This window comes from Dendrobates tinctorius, unplaced genomic scaffold (genome assembly GCF_039654945.1).
Source record: "Dendrobates tinctorius isolate UK_male_01 unplaced genomic scaffold, ASM3965494v1 ptg000070l, whole genome shotgun sequence".
NCBI lineage: Eukaryota > Metazoa > Chordata > Amphibia > Anura > Dendrobatidae > Dendrobates > Dendrobates tinctorius.
In genome coordinates, this window is record NW_027361738.1 from 35,948,344 (window position 1) to 35,965,983 (window position 17,640).

Below are 17,640 nucleotides of genomic sequence, written 5' to 3' on the forward strand. Positions count from 1 at the left end.
TTTTGGGGGCAATATAGGGGGATTTATGGGGTTATATACCCCTCTATGGAAGGCGGCACAGGAACTGATTAAGGTGCTAGTCAGTTCAGACATGAAATAACTGGTGACTAACTGTTAGGAACGACGGAACGCACTAAATAAAAATAATAATAAAGTGTGTTCGCCGCTCGGGGTCCACCATGCAGTAGGTGTTACAACCGCTGCTGAGTAATGGCAGATGACCAATATGGCGATATAATGCACACGGGTTCAACTTCACCCGAAGCGCGCAGAGCGGGCTCTGTTCACACACAGAGATGCCGCAACAAAAACATACAAAAGGCTGAGCGTGTTAGAGTCACAGGCCTCAGGGAAATGCACACACGGTATAAGGTCACAGGAGCAGGAACTAAGACAGAGGGGCTGCATCCGTCTAGACCTACCGTGTGTGCGGCATCGCTACTGCGACCGCCAAGAAGGGCTGCAACTGCAGCGCGGCGCAGGACACTGCTGCTGGACGACACAGCTACAAAGCAGGCGCTATGTCGGATGCTAGCGCAGAGGTGCGGTGTGCACAGTGGCCTAAGGCTTGCCACAGACTGGCACAGACTACTGAACTAATTCCCTAACCATATGCGTAATATCAGAGGGAAGGGGTTTCATAATAAGTCAGTCACCAGAATTATACATCTGTCACCATTCACACATAGCAGTATAGTCTATACTAGCGCATGGCGGAACGGCCATGGGCGCTTTTTATAGCTGTGCAGGACCTTCCAGATCTCCGAGATTGACCAATGAGATCTGGAACAGGACCTGGACACATGACTCCCGATCTCCAATGGGAGATCGTCTCATGAGCATGCCCAGTAGGGGCACAGAAGGACTTGGTCTCTGGAGCAGTCTGCTGCAAAGTAATCTCCTCTGCAGTAGAAAGACAGCAGGAGACCGCAGAATGTGAGGCTCTGGATTCCTGCAGAGCAGACACAGAAACCTGACGCCTAACACTAACTTTACTTTTGCCTCACAATTGCCTACAGTTCTCCGGCAGACCCTAACAGTCACATTATAAGGGCCTGTCACACTAAGCGATATCGCTAGCAATATCGCTATAGCGTCACTATTTTTTGTGATGTAGCAGCGATATTGCTAGCGATATCGCTATGTCTGATACTTACCTCCGACCGGCTCTCCCACTGATTATCGCTGATCGCGCGAGAACGTCCTGGACAGTTTTTCGTCGTCAGCTTCCTGCTGGGCTTCGTGTGGCGCTGACAAGCGAAGCGTGGACGCGGGTGGGAGGATGTCTTGATCGCCTCGTCTGTCAGGTAAGTAGCGACCCCCGACCCCTGCGATGTCGCTGGGGAGATCTGCCTGTTTGGCAGCTCACTAGTGACCACTTAGCGATGCACCAGCGATCCTGACCGCGTCATATCGCTGGTCGGGATCGCAGGTGCATCGCTAAGTGTGACAGTACCTTTAGACTGTGACCTCAGTGCACATTGCTTCCCAATGGATTTCATGTTGCTCCCTAGGAATTCCGGATAACTGAACGCTTGTCATTGCACTTTTACAGCTGTTTCCGAAACTTTGCCTCCGCCCTTCATATCTTAAGCTTTCTTTGATAAGTTGTTGACTCTCCAGCAAGTTTTCTATATGTTCCCACCTTATATCTAATAATAGCTTTCATGAATAATGTATCACTGGAAAATCTGGATCATTACATGCTGGATTAAAGGTATTTTACAGCCATAAAATCTCAGAGGTTAGCTTTGATAAAGGTTAATATCTGTATAATGAGTATGGATCAACATTCAATTGCTATAATAAACCTCTGTCAGATATGATCCATATAAGAAAAGCAGGTCAAGGCGGCAGCATACTGTAATGTGTTCATTAATAAATCACAATAGTCAGACTCACGTGAGAAATGCATCAATTTGATGAAAAATCTCTCATTTACTACTCATTTCTCTCATTTACTATCATGAAGAAACAAAAATGGATGCGATCCCTTAAGCATGTGGACACTACTAGGACTCCTCTGAAATTGGCAAATCCCTGTTTCTTTAGTGGCAGAACCTTTTTCTGGAGGTAACATCAATTTTTTAGTTTATTTCTGTTGCCTGAAACACTTTCCCCTTTTCATAGAGATTGATTTGTGTAGCTGTGAAGAAAAGCAAAGGGAGAAAAAGAAATCCTCATGCCAATCACTATAATTATTGTATTAGCATATTAGGAGGCTATGAAGTTTAAAGGAATTGTCAGGTTTGGACATTCCACTTTCCATTGTATGTTTCTTGGGGAAAGGCTGATTGCATACTTGGGATCCACCTGAAGGCCACTGTCATACATTTTCATTGCTTATTGCAGGAGATAAAGAGAACCAAAGCGCAAATAGTTGCAGTTTTTAATTGTCGACGCGTTTCGAAGTTTTCATACTTCTTCCTCTAGTTATATGGTTTTGTCATGAGGAAGAAGTATGAAAACTTTGAAACACATTGACATTGTATATTTCTTGGCGACAGACTGATTTCATGCTTGTTTTTTTTTTTTTACCATGTTCACTAAATGCTAAAACAGGCCTGCCATTATGATTCTCCAAGTCATTACAAGTTCACAGACACCAAACATGTCTAGGTTCTTTTTTAAGTGGTGAAAAAATATTCTAACCTTTGCTAAAAAAAGAAAAAAATTGTGCCATTTTCTGATACCCGTAGCGTCTCCATTTTTTGTGATCTCGGGTTGGGTGAGGGCTTATTTTTTGCATGTCGAGCTGATGTTTTTATTGATACCATTTTCCATTTTGGTGCAGATACAATCTTTTCGTCGCCTGTTATTGCATTTTAATGCAATGTTGCTGTGACCAAAAAATGTAATTCTGGCATTTGACTTTTTTTCATTACGCCATTTGGCAATCTGGTTAATTCTTTTTTTATATCGATCATGTCGTTCTAAATGCGGCAACACTAAATATGTGTATATTTGATTTTTTTATTGTTTTATTTTGAATGGGGCAAAAGTGGGATGATTTGAACTTTTATATATATATTTTTTAATATTTTTAAAAACTTTTTTTTGCATACTTCACTAGACTAGAAGCTGCAGTTGTCCGATCAGCTCTGCTACATGCAAGTGATGATCAGATCACCTGTATGTAGCAGAAATGCTCACTTGCATGAGCGCTGACCACTGGCTGGCGCTCATAGCAATCTGGCTATATCAACCATAGATGTCTGCTGAAGACTTCTGGTTGTCATCCCAACCCATCGTAACCTGCGATCATGTGACGGGGTCACCGATGGGCGGGTTTAGTGATGCGCTTCCGATAAGCGTGAGTTAAAGGCTGCTGTCAGAGATTAACACTGGCATTTAACTAATTAACAGCCGCGGGTGGATCACAATTCCAGCCGCCGCTGTTGCGGGCACATGTGAGCTGTATAGATCAGCTGTCATGTGCCCGGAATGGTGCAGACTCAGAGCTGAACCCGCACCAAACAGGAGGAGTCCGACATCGGTGTACTATTATGCCCGATGTCAGAAAGGGGTTAAAGGGATCCCATTCCTCAGGTTTCAGAACTGCTAGCGAGTCTCCAGTTTCAAAACCAGTCAAAATGAGTTTCCTGGCTTTACAAAATGTAGATTTCTTTGTTGCATTTCAGAACTGAAAGTGTTTGGTGCGTGTTAAAAATAAAAGGGTCGACCAATTTATTTTTTATTTTCAGAAATTTAAGAGGTTCCCAAATTTTAAGACATGAATTGGGCTCTCTGCATCTGGTACACATGAGACCTTCTGTAATTTCAGTTGCCAAAAGTTAAAGAAGCGCACCAGTTTCAGGGCTTAAAAAGGCTTTTTGATTTCACTGTGTAAAGGGGTCTTTGGATTTAGAATGAAAAGGGTTTCTGAAGTCTCTGGTTCCCGAGTTTGAAAGGGTTCTCCGCATTCGTATCTTATGACTTGAGATTCCTTTGTAAATGCTTAGATCAAATTTTTTTCGGCTTCAGATTCCTGAATACTATTAACATGAATTAATGATGAGGGCACGGTGGGTCATCCTCAGGGTCACAGCTCCCAGTTCTCCATTAACATAAGGATAGATAATGAAGTCTTAATTACAGATCAGACAATTCGGAAACGACAGAACCCCCTTGAAATGTCTGGGTCCTTACCGCACAAAAACTGATCAAAAAGTAACTAAACGTAAACCATAAATAACAAGTGACATAACATTTAATAATAAACAACATCTCGTTCCGCTCTCCTTCTTTATTAAAAATAACATCTTGCATTTAATAAAAAGCTGCATAAATGCAAACAACAAACAAACAAAAGAACCGTACAGCACTTAATATGATGTAACAAACACGTCGATACAATAAAATTGAAACTTTGACATGAGAAACAGATTAACTGCTGTTATAGAAATGTTCCTAGAGGGGGAACAAACTATAAGCTGGCGCTCGTGAGCTGTGATATTAAACCGCGTGCACTGTGCACATGACTCGATGAACATCTCATCCTCGGATCAGTTTTGCGACTTGACGTTTTGGGCTCTGGGTGATTAAAATGGAACGGAAAAATGTTCCCATTGCACGTCGTAGCCTTAGACTCTGTCCTGTGTGCCGGAGCAACCAATGAGGCCGTGCCTTACATCTGGATCTCTCCCTGACAGTGAAACAGTCCTACAAGGGGAAGGCTGTGCTGCTACCTTTCTGCTGGCAGGGCTGCGGGCTGGTGCATGCTCTGTGAGCCTGACTAGGGAAAGAGTAGGAGGAGGTGGAGTAGAGAAAAGGGAAGCAGGAGGGGGGCTACATCGCTAGGTTGTCTCCAAGCTATGCTGCTGCCAGTAGCAGGTTGCCAAGCAGTTATCATTGCTTCTGTGATGCAGAGGCTGTTGCTAATTGTAAAGAGTCTCGCATCTTATAACCTCCCCTGACTTGTATTATTTGGTGTTTCGCTTTCCTTTTTTTTAATATGCATTGATATCGACCGATGATTGTTGTGATGGAATAGTAACTCGTACTCGTTGGCTTTGGGGCATTTTCACCAGACGGTAACATCACATAGACTACCGCGTTGGGTACAAGTGGGGTGATCATGACCACAGCGAAAGAACAGAACGCTTCAGGGAAATCGCAGCAGCAGCAAGAGCAGGTAATACCGATGTGATCTTTCTTTAATTACGTGGGAAATGTTTGGGAATGACATGCACCGGATACCACCTGAGTCACTCTGGACCGTCAGGACTGCTTTTACGCTCAGCTCCGGAGCCTGCAGTCGTAGAGTTTTGCTATTTTTAACAGATTGCATCTTTCTTTTTTTTTTCCACCATCAATTATGTATAGCTTCAGAATAGCTGGCAGGATAATTAAGCTTTCATGTGTTTCCTTATATACATTCTTCAAGGAGGGGGGGGGGCTGGGAGTCACGGATGGGCTTTTTGGAAGTTGCTGAATAGCTTTTGTAACTAGTTTCCAGCGAGGAATGTGAATGCAACATAGATGGGGATTCATCCAATGCTCTGCATAACATATGCACCTGGGGGGGATGAGATGTCTGGGGCTCGCCACCTTCCTCGTTAGTACCTGGCGCTCTCCATTTACTAGAGGTGCTGCCTGGTAAACTTTTGTAGTTGCAGCTGATGATTGGAGACACTACATATACTCACCTCCGCCATACACATGAGATGTAACCTAGCGGCTAAGATTTTACAGTTCAGGGAGTCGGTAATTTCCTTTTGCTGCTTTCTCCAGAGAAACATAAACATTTCCCTAAAGAGCCAAAGATTCTCTTATTTCATTATGGTCAATAATTGCCCCCGTTGCAATCGATAGTTAAAGGAATCTAAGACGAGAGTCAGAGAATAGTCTTCAGGTCTGGGATTTATTCTGTCGTCCAGTTTCTTGACACGTGATACAATGTATCGACCTACAGAGAGACAAGTGTATCATGTTGTTTGCACCGAAGGGATCATTTTGAAAAAAAGATGGAAAATGTATTATGCATCGGATCTCCTATTCCTCTCCTTGAGTGTTGGCTGTTGCGGAGGTAGAGGAGCCGAGTTTGCATTCTCGAGGTTTTACGTAGGACTGCAAAGTTATGATAACTCTGAGAAACAAATGACAAACTGAGCTCGGCAACGTTTCCTTACATTAGACATCACTGAGGTTTTTATTTTTTCATGTGGTTAATAAAATAAAAGGCCGAGTATAATTAACAAAGGCTGAGATCAATACTGTGATAATGGACTTCTTTGGCACTTTTCTTTGGAATGCCAGGCGGCCCTTGTACCACGATGTGTGGGTATATGAAATTTGCATTACAATATGAATTAGTAAATTGTACGTGCAGCTATGCAAAAGGCATAAAAACTGAGCTACATCAAAAAGCTTTTCTCTTGCAACACTTGGGAGCCCGACTTAAGTGAATGTTATAGTATTCCACTGTGTTTCTTCTGCTAAACACAATGTAGACATACCTATTAAATCTATTTTAGGATGGCATTCATTGTGCATAATCCAGAGGTTATGCCAGAAAATGTACGCGCTCAAGTACCTGAGCGCATTAACTTGTCATGTGGAATTGTTCCTCTTAAAGGGAAAATGACTGTGGAAATAAGTTTTGCTCGAAGAAAACTACGGTAAAGGGGAATCCAAGTTCAGAAGCGGCTGCTCGCGTCACTTATTGTCCGCGTCCAGTTCTAGGGAGCAATCCTCTAGCTCTCCATATATTAGAGGTTTCGCCGCTCTTGCTCACGTCCAATCATCTTCCGCTCATGTTGCCTACTAGATGTAAATACAATATGGAACTTATTGAAGGGGATTGTGCAAAATAGTTTTGTGCTGATTTTATTTATGAACAATAGGTCCAAGTTTAAGATCAATAGGATTGTGATGTCGGAAAGACTTTAGCTTCTTGGGAGAGGTTTGGAGAAATATTGATATGGTCATTAAAGGATACAAAATATCACAAAGCATAAAGCATGCTTTTATTTCCTACTGTCGGTGTCAATTTTCCATTAAAGGGTTCTTCTCATTTTTCATAAATGGTGAAAATTACTAACTGCTTGTAACAAGCAACTTTGCAATCCGCTGTTTCATTCTATAGTTTACTCCGTATCGACATGGTTCCGGCCATTGCTGCAGTTGATCTGTGGTGAGAATTCTTCTAGGCTATGAGCAAAGTGCTTACAAGATATTTCCAATAGAGCTTGTAAGTGCTGCTCTGAAGCTGGCCAGATTCAGTGCTACTGAGCCTTTCCGGTGCTGCAGAAGCAAAACTGCCTCTGCTTGCAACAGAGAATAAACATTTCGGCCCAGCTGCACGAAAATGCTTCTTGTGAAAAATTTCTATCAAGCAGGAGCGCACCTCACCGGGCAAGTAGGACTTAGTGCGCTCCTAAATATGAGAAAACCCATTCTCCAGCCAGAAATAGACAGTGCAGAACAAAGGAGCCCCCTGACGAAGGCAACGCCGAAACACGCGTTGGGGTGGGTGCAGACGCTGCAGCATCGTGGTCACTACTACCTGGGTAAGATGAATTAGACACAATTTTATGGCTCTTTGACCCCTGGTGTGGTTATTTGTTGCTTTGAATTATGCTACTTTATATCTAGTCACCCAGCCTAGTTAAAATATCATAATCTACTACATTTTGTCCATCTATGTATTATGTGTGGTACTATTTTATATATATTCAGCTTGCTTTCCTGCATCCTTTGGATGTTTTTTGATGCACATGTGCACTTTGTCTCCCCCATGTATCCGTTCTTTAATTTGATATTTTAATAAAGTTCATTTTTACTTTATAGTATACTGCACTTTTTTGATCGCTTTTTTCTCCCTGGTTCTTAGTGCAGCACAAAGGATGTAGACAGCAAATGGTGCAACATTTTTAAAAATACATGAGGTTAAGAAAAAAAATTCTTGAAGATGTCCATATCATCAAAAGGCATTGTCCATTTTCACAAATACCCTGTCTCCACGTGTAGTTTGATTAAAAATACAAACTGATCATTACCCACCCTCCACGAGTCCAGATCGGAGCCTCGCCTGCTGCTTCCTCTGTCTGTTACCATGTGCAGTGCTGTGGTCACGTTGGCAGCGCTACAACCAAACAGCGAGCTCAGTGCCTCTACCTGAATAGACAGCACGTGTCATTCAGAACTGCCACGCTCACTGATTGGCTGCAGCGCTGTCAATGTAGCGTCAACACTACAGACAATAACAAACATCAGGAGCGGCAGCAGAGACTACCACAACAAACACCTAGGGACAAGAGATTTTTGAAAGCAGAAAAACCCTTTAAATAATGTGGACATCTCCAAGAGCAGGGTTTTTTTTTTACTTAAATGAGTGTATTTTGGTCTAAAGTTCAGTTTTGCATTTGGGTGTCAGCAAAAGCCTTCGCGCTGCACTGTCCATTGCTGGAAGGAGAATGAGCTTAGAATCCGTTAATGAGATTCTTCTGAAGAGAGAGTTTGTAACTCTTTTATCTTTCTTTTCCTGAGCTCTTTTCAGTTGACTTATGACCAAAGTTGAGCTGAACTTTGGGGTTATAAAGCAGCTAAGGGGAGCTGAAAAAAAAAGAGAGATAAAAGAGTTACAAACTTTCATTTCAGAAAAGGTTCACTGACAGATTTTCAGTTAACTCATTAAGCAGCCAACAACATGCAAACCAAAAGTCTGGAAAAGACAGATTTTCAATGAAAACCAATGACAAAAATGATTGTAGTCAAAAATACATGGATTCAAGTACAAATAAATAAATAAAATTATAAGTCTTCATCGTCAATGGATAAGATAGCAGTAAGGAAACACCCCCACCACCCCCACTATTCTTATCCGCATTGTCAATATACACTTCATGCGTATCTTGTCTTATCTTAATAAACACACATAATCTGATGCTTTGTCTTCTTTTATCACAGCCATATCACGTTTTTCGGGGAACCCCTTTAAATACATGTAGTCATTGACTGGACTACAAATTAGCGTACTCTCTACCTGCTGCTCTATGATCAATATTCTTCGGCGTCTGCAACATGCTACAGGTCTGCTGAATCCAATATATTTTGTTTCCAACATCAATAATGATGCTATCACACTCTTGGATGGGAAAACATTATAGGAATACAGAATACATGATTTATATTCTGTATATTGGGCTAGAGATTTCACAGGCTGTCTCAATTACTAACAAGTCGCTGTAGCTTTTGGAGATTTCTTGACTTTACCTAAATCAGAGTTGGAACGTTGTGGTGACTGCGCCTTCTATATGGCTATGACATTAATAAGGAATGGTCTCAATATCATTGTCTGATTACATGTAACTTGAGGATGTGGCCATCAGCTTAAAAAGACTGCCTCAGACAGACTTGGCTCTAGGCACTTCATTTTCCAGATCTCAGAGGAGTGCCGGTCGGTATTCACCCTTTAACTTCTATGCATTGATACAGATTTACTGTGTGGTTCCCCTGAGTTACATCAATGGCGTACCTTTTGGCCGGGGGAGAGAATCTGAGCCGTTGGTGGTACAACTAGCCAGGTTAGTAACTGGAGGGACAGAACCCAGAACAGAATAATGAGACAAAACCATAGTCAAGGGAAGAGCCAAGGTTGGACGCCAAGAGATCGTTCAAAATTTGGAAAACAGATTAAGGTCAGGATCACAAGGATCGCAAAGGCAGACTTAGTCAGAGTTACAAGCAGGGTCAAGATCAGTTTAACACAAGTAGTAACATCAGAGTCCAGGGAGTTATCCAGGCACAACATCTGTAATTTCCAGCAAAATGCTGAGAGTTTAAATAGGGTGTGGTGCTGCGACATTGGCCACAAAAGGAAGCTGACTACCCCTGCTGAGATTCTGGAGACTCTATCTTCTGTAACACCACTATCTCTGACAAGGGAACATCTGTGCCCCGAGATATTGGCCATGACATCTCCATCACTCTGTGTGTGGCACCTTGCAAAAGAGACAGATATCGCTGGAGCAGGTCTAAACAAGTCTGGCTGTAGATGTGACATTAGATGAATAGCGATTTCACATGTGATGGCAAAGTTTTTCAACTGTTACAGTTCTTAGATACATCAGGAAAGCCTCTTTCTAAAATATTTATAGGATAAACTTTTTTAAGTTGATTAATTAAATCCTTGCGAAGATTATTATGGCACCTAAAGACACAATATGACACCCTTTTCATTATCCACCTTTTATCTTAATTGATATCGATATGGCTATGTTACAGCATTTCCGGACATTGCGGCTATGGAGCTTTAGCTCAGATCAGCCCTAATTGTGGCATTATCCATTTTGTGAATATTTCTAATATAACACTGCCAGTACTTACTATAAATACTTACTATCATATACGGTAGTTTAAGGCAGGTCATCGTAGCTTAAATATTAGCAAACTACAGGGTGGGGAATTGTCCTAATAGTCAAGGAAAAAGCATATGGGGAGCACACCTCTTTGAATTTGGTGCTTGAAGCTAAACTTTAAGGCTATGTGCCCACGTAGCGTTTTATTCCGGACACTTAAACCGGACTCCTTCCCAGAAATCGCGCGATTTCACCGCGATTTTACAGCGATTTTACCGCGATTATGATCGCGATTTTGCCGCGATTTTCGCGTGCGATATTCAAGCACTTTCCAAGCGATTTGAAGCATCACTTGGAATGTGATTGACAGGTTAGTCACACTCATCAAACATAGTGTTTGACAAGTGTGAGCAGCTTTTTACTAATGAGGCCGCCTATGCGGCATCAATAGCAAAAGATAGGATGTTAAAATGCTAAAAAAATAAAAAAATCGGGGTATATTTACCTTCCGGCGTCCCGCGCTGCATTCCCGGACCTCAGTGTTCCCAGTAATGCCTTGCGAGACCTGTGATAATGTTGGTCTCGCGTCGCTATAGCGATCTCGCGAGACCGCTAGAGTCACGCGAGACTATGTCATCACAGGACCTTGCCGCAAGGCATTACTGGGAACACTGAGGCCGGGAATGCAGCGCGTGACGCCGGAAGGTAAATATACCCCGATTTTTTATTTTTTATTGTTTTTTTTGCAGGGGTATGGTACCCAGGGCCTGGAGGACAGTCTCCTCTCCTCCACATCGTGGGTACCAACCGCACATGAGAAGCGATTCTCATGCATTCCTATGGGTGCGGAATCGCGGCAATTCTTTGCGATTCCGCACAAAAGAATGACCATGCTGAGATTTTTTTCCGCGATGCGATTCTGCCGCGGAAAAAAGCGCAGCATTAGCACAGCATGTGCGGAATGCCATAGGAATGCATGGGAGGCGTTCTGTACACAATTTTTAAACGTTTTCGCAGCGTTTTTGCGCTGAAAGTCGCGGCAAAAACGCTTAAAAATCACTACGTGGGCACACAGCCTAAAAAGTTTGTCCCACGAATTAAAAAAATAGCCAAAAATAAACGAAAATAAAAAGCACTCTCAACTAGTCTTAAGCCCCCCGACTCACATAGCGAGATTGCGAGCGAGATCGCTGAAGCGTCACAGATTTTGTGATGCAACAGCAACCTCGCCAGCGATCTTGCTACATGTGACACATAGCAGCGACTGGATGCCCACTGGATATCGCTGATCATGCTCGAATGTCCTGGGCCACTTTTTCATCGTCGGTGTCCCGCTGACCAGTGAGCATCGCTGTGTTTGACCCGATGAGCGACCTCGTTGGCGAAGCAGAACTCAGGGACGCAGGCTGGAATCGTTCATAAAAGCTGCTGTGTGACAAGGTACCAACGACTGCCGAGGATCGCTGGATGGTTGCTGCATCGCTGAAGAGATCTGCCTGTTTGCCAGCTCACTAGCGACCATTTAGCGACGCACCAGCGATCCTTACCAGGTCAAAACAAACCGAAAAAAGCAAAAGCCAATAAGCAGGGAAGCCACCCACAGGCACAATCATAGTGGGAAATCAGTATGGCTCCCTAAAGGACACTCCCAACTATGATTAGAAAACCAAGAGAAACACACCGGAGTACAAGGTCCATAATTATAAAATTTAATGAAATTTATTATAACAATTTAAAATGGCAATAACAATGAGTACACAAAATACAATATAGTACAAAGATCAGGCAATCGTGGCTGAGGTCAGATAATAATAGAATTAGAGCAAATTTGCAGAAGGTGCAGACAACATATGGGGAATAGTAGGCTCACACCTACTCACAATAGAGGTCATTATACTGACGAACCTTGATAAAGAGTGAGCGAAACGCGCGTTGGTTGTGGCGGTCTGTGGTCCTGTGCAGCTTTACTATGGGCAAGCACTTTGCTTGAGCGCTTTTTTAACACCTCAGATTATTGTCTGTATACATATATAATGACCTCTATTGTGAGGAGGTGTGAGCCTACTATTCCCCATATGTTGTCTGCACCTTATGCAAATTTGCTCTAATTCTATTATTATCTGACCTCAGCCATGATTGCCTGATCTTTGTACTATATTGTATTTTGTGTACTCATTGTTATTGTCATTTTAAATTATTATAATAAATTTCATTAAATTTTATAATTATGGACCTTGTACTCCGGTGTGTTTCTCTTGATTTCCTATCCTTACCAGGTCGTATTGTTGTCGGGATCGCTGGTGCGTCGCTAAGTGAAACGGGACCCTTATACGTGTCCTGTCACTCTAGCTCTGATGCTTTAGTGGTCTTTGTTTACTTTCCTGCAGTGATAACTTGCCTTAAATCCTTGTGACCGATGGTGATGCCTACATGTGACTGCTATCCCTATTACATTGTCTCTTTTCTTCTTCTTTATCCTTTTGATGAAGGTTCCCCAACTCCAGTCCTCAAGGCCAACTAACAGGTCATGTATTCAGGATTTCCTTTGTATTGCACAGGTGAAGCAAGTATCAAGGAAATCCTGAAAACATGACCTGTTGGTGGGCCTTGAGGACTGGAGTTGGGGAACCCTGCTTTTGATAACATGTTTTATTACCTGAGAGTTTCTGGTGCTCCCCTACTATATAATATTCCACATGGGTTTAGATAAAGTAAAGTTTGTTTGTTTCGTAAATGTTTATCTTCTATAAGATCTTGTTTTGCTTTCATTGTTTTAGTACTGTTCCTTGATTTTTAACCTTTTTTTAATTTATTGTTTTACTGTAAATTTAAAAAAAAGGTATTACCCATTGGAAATGGGATGCAACAATATGTACCTTTATATGATAATGTAATAAAACAAATATACAAAATATATACTAATGTACATAGGACATGGTGTAAGCTTAGGAACACAGCTGAGAGTGACGTAGTATTACCGTATATATTACATCGCTTCTAGAACTTCCTGTGATACATAAAGTACGGTAACTGGCTAAACTAAGTTGAATTAGCGTATCTTACCTAGGAATTTTGTTTTACTTAACTCTTAATATGTAGGATGTAAATAAACCAGGCGCCAACCAGAATTATGCACACTTCTCATAAAGCATCGTAAAAAGTTTTCTATACTTAGACCAGTTAATAGTATGTACAATTCTCAGCATAAAGGTCATATTTCTACTTTGTTTTATAAAATCCAGATGTTTTTTTTTTAGTATACTACTAAGTCCTCCAAATATGATATCATAGATTTACTATAGGGTATGTAACACAATAGATCAGACACCTTATGTAGATAGATTAATAGATAATTAGATTATTTCGTTGACATACCATAACCTGGGATGCGTCATTACTAGCCCGCTCCGATGGCATCTGGTGGATATATACTTTATCTGTAGTTACTTGCAGACTGTGCGGCCACAGTAAACCATGGAGACACCGTCACATACTGTAATTATAATTTCCATGATTGGATGTGTTTAAATAAAATGTACCAAAGACATACTGATAGGGAATTTAGATTGTGAGCCCCATCAGGGACAGTGATGATAATAAAGACTATTATTATTATTATTCCAGTGCTGAGATAATCTTATACATGTGCCCCTGCTGTGTACTGTGTAATGGAATGGCTGTGTCTGACCGTGCAGGAACATGGTCTGTTCATACCACAGCTCCTGGGCAGGGGTGGAAGCAAAGTATACAGACAGTACAGCATGGGGTTGCAAATGATTCTTTATTTGAGGTAAAACATTTTTTTTAAAAAGCAGGCAGAGAAATGCTTTACCTCACAAAAAGAATCAGCTGTGATCCCATGCTCTACTATCTGTATTCTCTCTTTTCCTTCCTCCCCTGCCCAGGAGCTGTGGTATGATCAGACCATGTTCCTGTACAGTGAGACACAACCATTACACAGTACACAGCAGGGACACATTTATAAGATTATTTCAGCACAGGATCATGTTTTTTAAATACATCCAATTGTGGAACTTATTATTATTATTTCAAGATCTAATCATTAACCCCTTTACTACCAAGGGTGGTTTGCACGTTAACTCCCGGGTCAATTTTTACAATTCTGACCACTGTCCCTTTATGAGGTAATAACTCAGGAACACTTCAACGGATCTCGGCGATTCTGACAATGTTTTCGTGTGACATATTGTGCTTCATGATAGTGGTAAAATTTCATTCATATAACTTGCGTTTATTTGTGAAAAAAACAGAAATTTGGTGAAAATTTTGAAAATTTCACAATTTTCCAACTATGAATTTTCATGCCCTTAAATCACAGAAGATACAGCACACAAAAAAATTAATAAGTAACATTTCCCACATGTTTACTTTACATCAGCACAATTTGGGGACCAAAATTTTTTTTTGTTAGGAAGTTATAAGGGTTAAAAGTTGACCAGCGATTTCTCATTTTTACACCACCATTTTATTTTTACAGAACACATCACATTTGAAGTCACTTTGAGGGGTCTATATGATAGAAAATACCCAAAAGTGACACCATTCTAAAAACTGCACCCCTCAAGGTGCTCAAAACCAGTTTCAAGAAGTTTATTAACCCTTTACGTGCTTCACAGGAATTTTTTGAATGTTTAAAAAAAATGAACATTTAACTTTTTTCCCAAAAAATATTACTTCAGGTTCAATTTTTTTATTTTACCAAAGGTAACAGGAGAAATTGGACTGGAAAAGTTATTGTGAAATTTGTCCTGAGTATGCCGATACCTGATATGTGGAGGGAACCACTGTTTGGGTGCATGGCAGAGCTCGGAAGGGAAGGAGCGCCGTTTGACTTTTTCACTGCAAAATTGGCTGGAATTCAGATCGGACGCCATGTCTTGTATGGAAAGCTCCTGATGTGCTTAAACAGTGGAAACCCCCCACAAGTGACCTCATTTTGGAAACTAGACCCCCCCCGAGGAATTTATCTAGATACGTGGTGAGCACTTTGAACCCCCAAGGTCTTCACAGAAGTTTATAACGTACAGCCGTACAATTAAAAAATCATATTTTTTCCACAAAAATGATCTTTTCACCCCCAATTGTTATTTTCCCAAGAGTAGCAGGACCCCAAAAGTGATTGTACAATTTGTCCTGAGTACACTGATACCCCATATGTGGGGGTAAATGACCATTTGGGTGCATGGCAGAGCTCGGAAGGGAAGCAGCGCCATTTGACTTTTTTGGCTGGAATTGAGATCGGACGCCATGTCGCGTTTGGAAAGCCCCTGATGTACCAAAAAGAGTGGAAACCCCCCAATTCTAACTCCAACCCTAACCCCAACACACCCCTAACCTTAGCCCTAACCCTAGCCCTAATGGGAAAATGGAAATAAATACATTTTTTTATTTTATTATTTTTCCCTAACTAAGGGGGTGATAAAGGGGGGTTTGATTTACTATTTATGGCGTGTTTTTATTTTTGGCATTTTCAGGCACATGACATTTTTTGATTGCTTTTTATTCCGATTTTTGGGACGCAGAATGAACAAAAACCAGCATTTCATGAATTTCTTTTGGGGGGTGCGTTTACACCGTTCTGCGTGCGGTAAAATTGATAAAGCAGTTTTATTCTTCGGGTCAGTACGGTTACAGCGATACCTCATTTATGACTTTTTTTTATGTTTTGGCGCTTTTATGCAATGAAAACAATTTTATATAAAAATAATTATTTTTGCATCGCTTTATTCTGCGAGCTATAACTTTTTAATTTTTTCGCTGATGATGCTGTACGGAGGCTCGTTTTTTGTGGAACAAGGTAACGTTTTCAGCGGTACCATGGTTATTTATATCCGTCTTTTTGATAGCGTGACCACCCCTGACACATAGTGCCGGGTGTCAGCTGTGATATTCAACTGACCCCTGTGAGCGCAGCTGATCGCACTAGACGTACTATTCCATCCTTGGGACTTAGGTCCCAGGTCACATGGACGGAATAGTACATCTAATGTAGGAAAGGGGTTAAAATCAACTTTAAAATTAGCTTTGTCCTTGGAAAAATTCCTTTAAGAAACCCTTATAGATGGAAATAAGTCAGAAACTACACTGGTAATCATACTTTGAATGTGCTTAGTAATACACTAGATGAATTGAAACATTATGATTAATAAGGTGACTAGGAGCTGAGCTACATTACTTGGGAGCAGCCAGTACTCAATTAAACGCCCACCGATCATCAGTGTCAAAGAAGTGGTCAACCCGTTTAAAAGGAAGCTATTATCTGAAAATTACCTATTTTTAAATGATTTTTTGTGTTAAAAGTATTTTTTTATGTTCACAATGATTTTTTTACATATACCAATCTATTAAAAATAATAACAATTAATCATTACAATTTTCAAACTGGCCACAAAGACTTTGGTCTTTTTTATATAATAACTTCCTGTAGTTTCAGGAAACAACACATGTACATAGCCACAGTGGTCAGACCTTGACTTTATCGTTTTTATCAAAACATATTCAAAGGTCATTGTGAAGGGAAGAAAAGCAGGGTTAGGTCTGACACCACCTATTTTGATTCGTGGATCCTGTGTTATCACCTGTGTAAATAGGTGTTAACTGTCATTGTAATTCTGACTCTGCTGATAATGAACCTACTGAAAATTCTTCCTGAAAGGACAGGAAGTAAAATTCTGAATACGCCCCAGTGGCCAGTATGAAAATTGTAAGATTACTGATTTTGTTATTCTGATAAAGATCATGATGCAAAAAAAATTGCTAAATTAAAAAAAATATATATAACACGAAATCTGATTTAAACAATTGATCATTTTCATATAATAGATTCCCACTAAGGAAAATCCCTCAGAAGCACTACTCATTAATATACAATTTAGAAAGGTACTGCTTGTTCTTTTTAAGGGGTTCTCAGTTTTTGACTATCTCTATCTGTTACAAGGGTGACTTGAATTTTAAGAAATGCAAAGTGTTTCCCCTGCTGGAACAAAAAACGATCAGCTTTTAGCTATGAGGAAATCTAGCAGGAGTAGACAACGTCTTTGCAGCCACCACATCGGTAATTAAGCGCAGCACAAAGCTTCAATAAATAATGGGTTGTCTTTGTAATGTAGGACAGAACAAGTCCTCCAAAGAAAATGACACCTTTTGTGACCGGTCTTCACTTTTGACCAAGAGATGAGATTCCTTATCAGAGGACCCCTTCAGAATTTCCTAACAAGGAAATGAACACCAGACTTTCCACATTTGAGAACCTCGTTATGGATGGTTACTATTAGGTAGCACCCTTGGCATCAAGTAGATGTGAGAATTGTGAAGCAGC

At 41.0% G+C, this 17,640-nt stretch overlaps 1 protein-coding gene across 3 annotated transcripts in view; it reads left to right on the forward strand.

Annotated features, from left to right (window-relative positions):
* Window positions 1-17,640, forward strand: part of DPP6 (dipeptidyl peptidase like 6) — a 1,805,197-nt gene that overhangs the window by 897,273 nt on the left and 890,284 nt on the right. The window contains exon 1 of one of the 3 annotated variants that reach the window (XM_073581571.1): window positions 4,733-5,134. The exons of the other annotated variants lie outside the window; for them this stretch is intronic. Coding sequence (XP_073437672.1) covers window positions 5,078-5,134 — 57 coding nt within the window. The 5' untranslated portion in view covers window positions 4,733-5,077. Of the gene's footprint in view, window positions 1-4,732; window positions 5,135-17,640 lie in introns of those variants that run through there. 3 annotated transcript variants of the gene reach the window in all.